This window comes from Atta colombica, unplaced genomic scaffold (assembly GCF_001594045.1).
Source record: "Atta colombica isolate Treedump-2 unplaced genomic scaffold, Acol1.0 scaffold27, whole genome shotgun sequence".
In the NCBI taxonomy this organism is placed as follows: Eukaryota; Metazoa; Arthropoda; class Insecta; order Hymenoptera; family Formicidae; genus Atta; species Atta colombica.
In genome coordinates this window covers 2,538,831-2,550,602 of record NW_017259370.1, presented here as the reverse complement: position 1 = coordinate 2,550,602, position 11,772 = coordinate 2,538,831, and the positions used below count along the sequence as shown (strand labels likewise).

Here is an 11,772-nt window from a genome sequence, read left to right as displayed (position 1 = left end):
TATTTTATATAAAAATATATATACTTTTTATTTAAATATTTGAAAATCTTTTTTTTTTTCTTCAAATAACTCAGCATTCTTTATTCAAATCAAATTCACCGCGTACGTGCGAAAAATTCGGTTCCTCTAGGAATATGGATTCCCAACAGTTGTCCAAACTTTTTACCCTAAAGTCACTAGTGTTATTATCGAAGTGTCATCTGTAGATTATTATTTTATTTGTGTGTTTAAAAATGACGGAGGAAAAAATTGGCTCGTTAGAGGAGGAGGCTTTAAAAAGAAAAGAACGACTTCAGGCACTCAAGAGAAAGAATGAAGAGGGCAAAGAAAATGCGAACGACATGATCGAAAACTTGCCGAAGTAAACTTCGTTTTAGTAATGCAGATGTAAATCTAACCTCACATTGCTATCGAATTGCTCAAAATCTTGTATTTTCAGGCCAAAATTTCGGAGTTACAAACCGCAGGATGAAAACTTGAAAAGTAATATAATAGAGGATGCGAAGCCTGGAGATGTGGAATCTGTAGTTCAAGAACAGCTGGACGCTGCAAACAGTAAAGTGGTTATCGAGGAACTGGTAAGTTGGAGGGAAATATCTTACAACATATATCCTTGTATCTTCTTATCTGATGAGCACTCCTTCAATATATATAATTTTTGTTACAAATTCATTTGGAAAATTGTTGAAAAAATCCAGATCAAAGATAATTCAGATCAAAGATAATTTATTAAAGCTTTTGTATCAAATATTATGTATTTTCTCGATATGGCTATATCATATTATTGGAGTATTCTATGATTCTACGATTTCTTAGAATTGATTCTTTATTATTTACTAGGATATAAGTAATTTAGCACCGAGAAAGCCTGATTGGGATTTAAAACGAGATATAGCCAAAAAATTAGAAATATTAGAAAGGAGAACGCAAAAAGCAATAGCGGAAGAAGTGAGGGCACGTCTCAAACGAGGCCAACAAGATCTAGCAGCTTATGTAAATAATCATAAAGAATGATAGTATTGTATAAAAAACATATATATTTTGTAATAAATTGTGTATTTTCTTATTTATAAAATATATATTCAATAGTCTATTTATAATTCATCGTTATTTCTTATATGTAACACATGGAGTATTTAAATAATTTATATAACTTCTTATGAATTAAATAATCGCTTGCTTTAACTCGCTCACACAAAGTACATGACAAGTCATTAAAAATCTTAACACAGGCAATATGAATTTAAATTCTTCCATCAGGGATTTTCGAAAACTTTTTATTGGTCCAGATTGTATGAAAATCTGAACAAAAATTCTGGTATATTTGTCAAGCCTTGTTTGTTGCAACAATGTTTTTACTATCATAAAAATCGGATTGTATTTTATTTATTTTTTACAAGGTTAAATTTGTCTGTGAACCAAAATTCACAATCAAAATATCAATAGTACCTTGCAAGCAAGTGTTATATTTTTTAATATTAAGTTTACAAAAAATTTTTACTTATTGTTGTTGACATTAAGTTGTTTACATAAATCTTTTTCATGTAGTCAATAAACAATTTAAAATATATAAATTATTATAAATTAGGCAATATAGTAGACAGTGTAGAAAGAAAAAATTAAATTTTGATTAATACCAATATCTGACTTTAGTATTGATAAAAATATATAAACGAGGTAGATGCTTTAATGCAGTCTAATACGACAAAAAACATTGGCTTCAATATTTATATCTTGTATACAGAGATGTAAATTATATTTTATATATATGTAGATTATATATATGTACGCGCACCTGTTTTAAAGATTTCAATTACCGGCGAAGAGAATTAATGCAAACACTTTAGCAATTGTTTTATATACTATTTTATTTATATATCACAACTGTCTTATATATATAAAATAATATTTTAGTTGCTGTGTATGTTCTCTTGCTTATGTCAATGTATTAATGTTAACAAATAAATTATACAAATTTAAAAAACCATATCACTTAAGATACATTCTATTGTAAAGTCATGAAAATTTGCTTCAAGTTTATTCATTTAAATCTTAACTTTCAAACAATATAAAATTAAATCTGATTTTTTTTGTTTAGTAATAATTATTAAATAAGGTTGCGGTTCGATTCACGCTCACAATACTCGACATTTTATCCTTGATGCTTATCAAAATTAAACAATGATGATATAAGTGTTATAAACGAATCAAATCTCTTTCTCTCAGTTATATCTTGTATGTACCTAATTTGTCATTCTCTTAATTTTAAAGTTATGATGTTGGAAAAACTTTGACTAGAATATTTCGTATTAAGAATTTCATATATTAAATAAAAAGATTGCCACAAGAGCTCCCAATGCGACAAATAGAATTGGTATTTTAACATTCCGTTGTCCTGAATGCCCATTAGAATTATGAGAACTAGGAATGTTATGAAGAACTTCTCGACCCTCTAAAGGCTGTACTGGCCGGAAATTATGAGTCAATTTATTACCTTCCCAATTCCGTATGTCACGAAATGCAGCCAACTGAAATTAAATAAGAAATCTATGTACTTTTTATGTGTGTATATATATATGTATCAAATTGGCAGACATACGTATATGTCTGCCATAATTTAAAACTAATTGACAATTTTTTAGCACAAATTAAAAGATATTATAGTATTTGCAAATTGTGTTAAGAGACCTGGTCGTGTGATAATTGTTGATGATCTTTAAAGTCAATCCACTTAGCGACCTCGAGACAAGGTGGAGTAGTTAATGAGCCGGAATACGTGAAGTAATCCTGCATTTTTGCAATGTCTGGTACAAATATACTTTCTAATAGTAAAGGTTCTTGCAATACTTTTCCCATGTCCTTCTTTTCTATGTCAGGTAATACTTTTACAATAGGTTCATACGTTGGATTCGGTTGAGAGCTTACCTGCGTGATTTCATTATTAAAAATAGTTTCATTATTAAAAATAAGATAGGTATGTAAAATTGTAAAATTACAATAAAGAAAAATTAATTTTAATTTCGTGTAAAAATATCAATTAAAATTTTCAAATAAAGATAATTTCTTACCTCATACAAACATGCTAAAATAGCCAGACCATCACTGTAATTAAGAGCTTCTTTGAATGAGTTGTAATCTTCCTTGTAAAAAACGGCATGCATTTCCATCGGGAACGAGTGATTATTGATTAAATCTTCGGATCCCTCGAAATCGTTTTCACCCCAATGAAAATGCAATTGTTCAAACACATAAGTATCCTTTAAGGGTCCTCCGGACAACATGACTGCTTTAGATTCGTTGATTTTCAATGTAACTGGATGGAAGAAAATAAAAATTGCACTTTAATAGCAATTATTAAAAATATCAATGTGCAACTGCGATTATTACAGACACCTTTGTTATATAACAACACCTGCACAGTGTATTAAATTTAATTGATAATCTTGTCTACATATGATTGTGAGCTCGATTAACGTATTAACATACATGATTAAGATTATTTATAGCATGATTTAACTGCCAGGACACGTATGAATCATTTGTAAGCGTTTTGTTTGACAATGACTGTTTTAGTTACTTCTATTCATTCATATCATTTACTACTAATATACATCAGAGGCCATAATTACAAAGTACAAACTTTTTTCTTTTTCCTCTCTTTCTTATTTTACCGTCCCATTTATATCGCTACAACACCATTTTTCTTGACTTTATCCTAATCCTCGTGAATACGATCGTAAGAGAAGTTTCCCAGCGGAATCGTTTAATGCGAGAAAACCTCAAGCTAAACGAAGAACAAATCCAATGTTTCTTTCTCAGCATGCCGAATGCAGAATCGAACCGTGAAATTCTTACCCGTGTGACCGGTGTTCGTCACGTATGACTGATGTGGATTGTCAATGCCGATTAATTTTAGTGGTGGCAGGCTAACGTTCGTGACATTGTGCTCGTCTATGTTAATGGGGGATTGATGTTTTCCAATACACGTATGATACTCCTTGCTCCAATTCGCTGGACCTACGGAAATAAGATTGATCACATTTTGAAATATACTGATGAACTTCAGATAATGAAATTTCTTTGTTAGGCTCACCTTGATCTCCGTCATAACCGAAGTTTTGACCACGACAGAAACCTGAAGAAGATGAAGCGTTTATTGTATTTACAATTCGCATACGAAAGTCAATCTTATAAATAAGAAAATGACTGAGCAATGATAAGTAATGATAAGAGTAATGATACTGATAGAATAGATTGCGATAATGAATGATAATTTATTTGATTAAAGATGAGTATATATATATGTATGTATATATATATATATATATAGGACATTTCGTGTCAAGCGGGCCACTTCTCCTTCCAAAATTTGACGCAACAGAAAAAAACGTTTAAAATCGCAAAATATTCGCACATTTGTGTACTTTCGAATGAAATATGGCCTTTTGAAAAATTCAATATGACGGGTTAAATATGGTGTTTGAAATCCGCAAAAGTCATGAATGTTCTTACAACATCGTCGATTTAAATGCGACGAATTAGCTTGAAAATGATTACTATAAATGATTACGAAATGATTATGAAAGAGATAGAATTATAAAGGTCTGCTCATGGCGAATTTGGAATCAGTACATAAAACTTAGTATCATAGTTCATAATTATTTATGTCGAGTCTTTATAATACTTTATAGTTGGTTCAATGACATCAGAGTATCGCATTACTTGCAAATTAAACGATAAATATAACTTATAAAATCAATTTAACTTATAAAATAAATAAATAAATAAATTTAACAATATCAAATTTTTTTATTACAGCAAAGAGAAACACATGAAAACTTAGAACAAGTATTATTTTAGTTGAAAATAATTTGGTTAATTTAATAATATTTAACGGCACAAATAAAATTTTATTAAAACAAGAGCATGACATTAATAATGTTATTGAATTAACAAAATTATGTTCAACTAAAATAATACCTGTTATTATAATATAATATAATTTTTTTTCAAACTACTCTCTAAATCTTTTTGAGTGAAATCCAAAAGATCGAAAATTGAACCAGTGTTAATAAAAGAGAGGAAATATTTTCACTCTTGGACAAGAGTAGCAAATTTTATTCTTTAGGAATGAGATTTCATTTTTTTGGAGTAAAATTTTATTCTTTTGGAGTGAACTCTTAAAGTTATGGTCTCCAGACGATATGATCAACGTATACGTCAACTTCGCACATATTCGTTAAATATTTATCTACATTTCAATATGGATAATTACGTATGTCATGTATGTGTATGATATTTATTCATATTGTCACGTTTGTCAAATTATCTGGAGGAGTCTTAAAGAATGAAGTCTAATTCCAAAAAAGGAGTGTAAGATTTCATTCCTTTGCAGTTAATATCATTCCAAAAGAATGAAAATTCGTCACTCTTATTCAAGAATAATAAGTTTTTACTTTTTTTTCAAGACTGGCTCCATTTTCATTCCAAAATATTTAGAGAATAAAATTTCTATAAATAGATTAACTCTTATAGAATTTTACATCCGAAATTAGCTAGGAAAATATTTTTCATTTTAGTTTCTAGTAGTTTAGACATAAAATTTCCATGAAATGTTTATAAGAAATATATTAATATTTTTTTATTTGTTGTCAGTCTAGATATTAATGATACGCTTTCTAACAGATTGGCCATTAAATGCGCCGGAAGATGTTCGTCGAACTTGAAAGTGCATTTAAAGTTCTCGAAAGACAATTGGCCGTTACCCTGCGTTTATTATGCGCTAGAATGCTTCTTGATTATCTGCTAACGAGTATACTCGTAATTCTTTCCTACTACTTGTTCGGACAAGTCGCCACCTGGTTACTTTAAGGTTCTTCACATCTGCCCGACACATGCGACGAGAGACGCATTACTTAAGACTATTACTTTCGTTTTTTTTTTATTCAAACGATCACGTGAGGATCGTGACACCGTCTGGAAATCCTTGTCTGATTATCTTAAGAATGATGAATATCCTCGGCGTCCTTCCATTACGCAAAATCTTTATTGTTATGTATGATTATACGTGAGATACATGCAAGAGAAGCATTAGTCCGAGATATCTAAAATAATGCGAAATTTCGAAATATTTTTCGATGAAAAGATTCTACGGAATCCATTATAATAATCGCTGCGATCGAAAAATTTTATCTCAGAAATATGACCTGTTTGCTCTCGAATATATAATAATAATAATAATAATAATAATAATAATAATAATAATAATGTGCATTGAAGTAAAAAAAACGAGAGAATCATCGATTTAATTTAAGAAAGCTAACAAGAGCCGTTCTAATATTAAATTGAAATATATTTAATTTTAAAAAAGCTGAACTTTCGTAGACGCGATTACGATTCATCAATCTTGTATAACAAAATTGCACAAATCGATATCGCGTGGCTACATGAATTGTTTCAAAGTTATGTTACGTTTATGACATTCTGACAGAATAATGCGAATCGTACATTTGCAAAATGCATATGAGATGTTTATTAATTCGTTAGAGTTTCTTTTTTAAAGTTAAATGCACGTTTCGTTCTATATATTAAATGAATTATTCGATTACGCTATAATCTAATCAAACTTCGAAATATACGGAACATCAACTTCTCGACAATTTCTATACTTGATGAAACGAATAATTTTCTTAAATATTTCTTAACATGCTACCTGTCAATCTATCAAACATTATCTCTTAGGTCGCATGGTGAATTTCCATTTTTACAGTAAACAGGTTTCGAAAACGATAGCAATGTTTTGTGCTCGTATTACAGCATAATGAGTTATGTCTTATGCAATTGTCAAGTTCTAGGTTCTTTCCTTAATTACTACTGATTACTCGTATAGACGACGTGCATTATAATGATAGCAGAAACTACATACATAGATACACAAATAAAACTGATATAAAATGATAATTCACATATATGTTGCTTTATCAGACGATTTACTAAGAAAATATGAGACATTAATTTAGCTCAAGAGATTTAGTTAACATCCGTTTCACGTGCTCGATGGATCAAAAATCTGTCGCTTTAGATAAAAATCCATTTTTGCCTGCTTTGAACGGAACAATAATAGGTACGTAATCTGTTGATGAATGTTGAAATGGAAACGTTCTTTACACTCAATGTAAAATTGCTTATCAGATAATTAGATATAAACAACTACACTTATTTATAATTTAATTTAACGTAATATTTATCTAACGAATGTCATGAGAAGAAGTATTATAATCATTTTTCTATAATGAACATTATTTGTATCATTAGTTATATAACGATTGTTTTTATAATTTGACATAATATTCATACTAAATTGAAATATTGCGTATCAGGAATTTGCGAAATCAATACTTGGCAAATCATCTCAAACATACTTTTTTATCGATCCCTGTTGTATAGTAAAAATACATTTCATATATTAAAAAAAGGTTCACTAAGATTTTAGCAATTCTTCGTTAAAATTTGGTATTAAATTTTTAACATATTCGAATGTTAATTGAACATAATATGATTATATTATTTAAATAGTTTGTATTAAAGTGATATTTAACATTTCTAATATCAAAATAACACAATATCTTTATGAATCACATAAAAATAATGTAATTTAATTAAAAAACATAAATTCTAAAATAAATAAATAAAATATATATAGTTTAACATCGTAATCATAAATATTAATTTCATCGAACAAAATATGCTTCCACAGTTTGTTTATAGACTGTGTCAGTATTACTATTTATGTTTATTCTTTTTACATAATATTTTATATAATCTTGCAGCATATTGTGTTAAATTATCACATAAATTTAAGTGAACTGTTTGAGATATGTGAAATATATTAAATTTGACATGAATTTTCCAAGTACATATTTAGCAAAATCATGATTATAATCATTTAATTATAATCGATAATGTTAAATAATTGCAACTCGCGTATTCCTTACATGTTCTGTCAATAATGATTTTAATACTGCATATATTAATTTGCACATCGCAATATGTACTAAAGTTATTATAATTTAAATCTTATAGTGAATTCGATTGAATGCGAACTGATGTTTTAAAGCTGTCATATGCAAATTGATGTCATACTCAATTGATTAACGACATTGATTAACGATATATGTTTAATATAAATATAGAAATCGGTTAAATTATGAAATTCTCAGTATACTTTATTGTACTGTTATATAAAATATTTTATAATTTTTATTTCATTTTCATATTCAAATCAGTGTATAGCGGTTTTAATGTGCACTAGTACGTACTAAGTGCGTCCAGCCAAATTTGCTATTAATATACTGTACATATATATTACTATACTATTTTTGTCGCATAGCTTTGTATTATATATTTAAAAATAAAAATAGATAATTTTATCATTTATCACTAAATACAAATACGCTTACAGCGATAATAAATAATGATTTGTAAGTTAAACTATAGTTAATCGATTGTCGAGACGCAATTTATTTCTAATCGCAAGATTATATGATAAATTTATTGCTAGAAACATCGGATAATTTTTTTTTTTGTTACAAATAAATGGGCATTGCAATCAAGCAGACGTATTTTCTTGTAATATTTTTCTATTTTTAACAAGAATTTAATATTTTATACATCTACGAAAAATCACAATATTATGATTAACAATTTTATAATATTAATTATTCAATATAAATTATTAAAACGACTAAAATGTTAAATATCAATAACTTATTTCTAAAATCTGTTTAAATGCAGACGATATAATAATATATTTGTATTTTAATATTACATTTAATATTACATAATATTACAAGCAGACAACAAAATGATGATAAAATGACATTCACTAGACTTAAAATAAATGTTATTATAAATGATGTTGTCTTTTAACGTCACTCTACTATCTGGGAATATTCAAGTTCATCAAAATAATCAACCGAGTAAATAATATTTTTATTCCACAAAGCAAAAAATGCCGGAATATTTGAAAACGACCGTTTGAAATAGCATTTCTTCGAAAAGGACGAAGGATGTAAGATTTCTTTGCACCATCAAAGAAACTATGTTAGATACAACGAAATCTCACCTGGTAAGAACAGGAGGCCAAGATAAACGATCGAAAACACCATGATCATTCACCCCCGTCAGAGTACACTATGAAATCTCACCGCACTGTCAACGACTCGTCGAAGAATCAGCGGGATAAAGCGAAACTTCTATTACGGTCGATGGTAGACTGAGTACTGCCGGATCAGTCGACCATGTTAAATAAGAGCCGCTTCTATTTCGCGACGTGCGATTGACTCCATGTGGTTGAGTCAACAGCGGGGAGGGAAGAATGATTTGTTTCATGATGATCTACAAAATCAACACGACGAATAATCACTTTGAGATGACCTCGAAAACTAGGCAAAAAAATAAGCGAATTAAAAATAACTGGCATACAAAAGTCCGCTCTTAATCAAATTGGCAAATCAAGCTGATTGCTCAAATGATTCCTTTGTGTTGTGTACAATGATTCGCAAAGTTGATCGAATATGTTTTGAGAATCGCATCAGGCAGTTATTTAGAAGCTTATTATTTTGAAAATACATTATTTATATTATTTTGATAATATATGCAAGTTTTGAAAGTCTGTATTTCTCTACCATCATTCTCGTTTTTTCTCTCCATGTTACATTAAATGCTTCTTCAGAATTTTAACAATATTATGATCAATTTTTTGGCAAGTAATTATATTGTAATTATTTATATTTATTAAGGAAAAAGGAAACGAATAATCCTTTTGATTTCATCTAAGGATATGCATTTTTACAATAATATTTAAAATATTACAATATTTTTATTATATTTTAATAATAATAATTTTCCTGTCGTTCAATAAATAAATTTAAGAAAAATGAAATTGTTAACTTTAGTTTAAAACTTTAGCAATTAGACAAAATTTTCGTTTAAACAAATCGTATGATATAGAACGTTTTGTAGAAGTATGTAGAGGTATTTCACGAGCGCAATTTTGCATGAGTTTCGTATCGAACAGTTTTGTTAGTGTTTGCATGTTATTTAGCATTTAGCAGTCTGTTTGACCAGTACAGGCGGTAATCTCTTGTATATATCTGGCGATATGTGATGAATAACTTACGGTACTTTTCTGCCGGCGCGCTTTTCGGTATCCCCCAACTTCCGTTTCGCGAAATTATTCTCTGTGGTTTCTCCGACATAATCCGACCCAGCGACTGTAATCTGCGGCAGATTTGTTATACAATTCGCGATCTCATTTCCCAAATTGGCTATTGAAAGATTAATAACATCCTGTTTTTATCAATATGTAACAGAGAGAATGACATCCTTTGAGCGTCAAATTCTGTTCAATGAGAGGCTGATATTAGATCCTTCTAGCTCGCATTAAGTTTTTCATATTCACAGAAAAGAAATAATATAATTTCTGAAAAAAAAAGTGCATGAAAAATGCATGGAATGCTTATACATATGGAAAATGTAGTAAGTAATTATGATAAGATAATGTCAAGTATAAAATATTAATGTTGCGTGTCAGTTTTGCGAGACATTTTCATATAGATTAAAAAAAAACTATTTAAGTAAACATTTAATACTGTTTTTGTTTTTACACTAATTACAGCTTCCGAAAAAATATCAAAATGTTCTATCTCCATTTGCACGCGACAGCATTATAGAAATTTCATCGAGATTGGCACTTGATTTCGCAAGTGTTTCACACGATGGTAGCATAATAGAAATTTCCATAAGGCGAGGACGGATTAAATGAGATTGACACAAAACATGATCAGAGACAGAATTTTTTTAGATTCTCGCTCTATTGAAATATTTGTATCAAGAACAATACATTCACTAACGGTATACATTATGTAAGAATCAATCGTGCAAATCAAGAGAAATGAACCTATTTTCCTTTGATTAATTTATTAACATATACAGCGTTTCGAGCAATTTAATTGATTCTTTAGCTAAACAAATGCGTTATGCGGTATATTATGTCTGATAAAGAATTAATCGATTCTCGTGCAACGTCAAGTGTCACGCTCGTTAAAATTCATGCGTTAATATTGGGATGAGATATTGCTGCTGAAATTCTAGAAAATTAACGTAATTGGTTACGCTTAACAATGCAACGTCGGTGAACGATGGAGGCGTAATGTAACTGCTTGGCTATTGTATTGTTTGCCGATTACACAACGTCAGAAATTGAGATAACAATCAAGTAAGGTAATGTGTGCGATACGACTCGCAATTTGTGGTTGCCCGATTGTCGACATATCATCGATCATATGATGTATGCAATATATGTAATTTGTTCATTAAATAAAAGGGAAGATGAAGACAATGATTATAACTATCTCGTAATGTTTACATATCTTATATGGACAGCATTTAATACTGTGAGATATTGCTTATTCGCTGGATTAACACGCGATTTCTTATTTTGAATAATTTCTTTGAAATATATCATAATTCATTCATAAATGTGACGCAATTAATTGTCGAGTGAATAAATGCATTTTCACGCATACTTTGTTCAGTTTTCAAATGTAAAAGATTTATTAACATTATATAATAAAACATAGGCTTAGTAGAAAAAGCAACTTTATAGTTGTTATAAAATTCCAGCTAACGTTAATCATGAAAAGTTCGATTTCCAATGTGCCGAATATTTCGAAACAATAAAAAAATTTTCACAGAATGTTTTCACATATC

At 29.0% G+C, this 11,772-nt stretch overlaps 2 protein-coding genes across 2 annotated transcripts; one reads left to right on the top strand and one right to left on the bottom strand.

Moving 5' to 3' along the window:
- Positions 1–193: 193 nt before the first annotated feature.
- LOC108689473 (coiled-coil domain-containing protein 12) lies at positions 194–1,100 on the top strand. Its single transcript, XM_018196237.1, has 3 exons — positions 194–361; positions 440–578; positions 841–1,100. The coding sequence occupies exons 1-3, from the start codon at positions 234–236 to the stop codon at positions 1,012–1,014; spliced, it is 441 nt and encodes a 146-aa protein (XP_018051726.1). The 5' UTR covers positions 194–233; the 3' UTR covers positions 1,015–1,100.
- Positions 1,101–2,103: 1,003 nt separating this feature from the next.
- Positions 2,104–9,263, bottom strand: LOC108689421 (carbonic anhydrase 2-like). The gene is made up of 6 exons (XM_018196178.1): positions 9,125–9,263; positions 4,094–4,135; positions 3,856–4,017; positions 3,069–3,313; positions 2,689–2,925; positions 2,104–2,528 (listed from the first exon to the last, which is right to left on the bottom strand). Exons 1-6 carry the CDS (start codon positions 9,171–9,173, stop codon positions 2,319–2,321), a joined length of 945 nt encoding a protein of 314 aa, XP_018051667.1. The 5' UTR covers positions 9,174–9,263; the 3' UTR covers positions 2,104–2,318.
- Positions 9,264–11,772: the final 2,509 nt, after the last annotated feature.

Coding starts and splice junctions, on each gene's coding strand:
- LOC108689473 (XM_018196237.1), top strand. CDS start 234: ATGACGGAGGAAAAAATTGGCTCGTTAGAGGAGGAGGCTTTAAAAAGA. Junction 362..439: donor ATGATCGAAAACTTGCCGAA/GTAAACTTCGTT, acceptor TTGTATTTTCAG/GCCAAAATTTCGGAGTTACA. Junction 579..840: donor AAGTGGTTATCGAGGAACTG/GTAAGTTGGAGG, acceptor ATTATTTACTAG/GATATAAGTAATTTAGCACC.
- LOC108689421 (XM_018196178.1), bottom strand. CDS start 9,173: ATGATCATGGTGTTTTCGATCGTTTATCTTGGCCTCCTGTTCTTACCA. Junction 4,018..4,093: donor CGGTTATGACGGAGATCAAG/GTGAGCCTAACA, acceptor TTATTTCCGTAG/GTCCAGCGAATTGGAGCAAG. Junction 2,926..3,068: donor TTTTAGCATGTTTGTATGAG/GTAAGAAATTAT, acceptor GAAATCACGCAG/GTAAGCTCTCAACCGAATCC.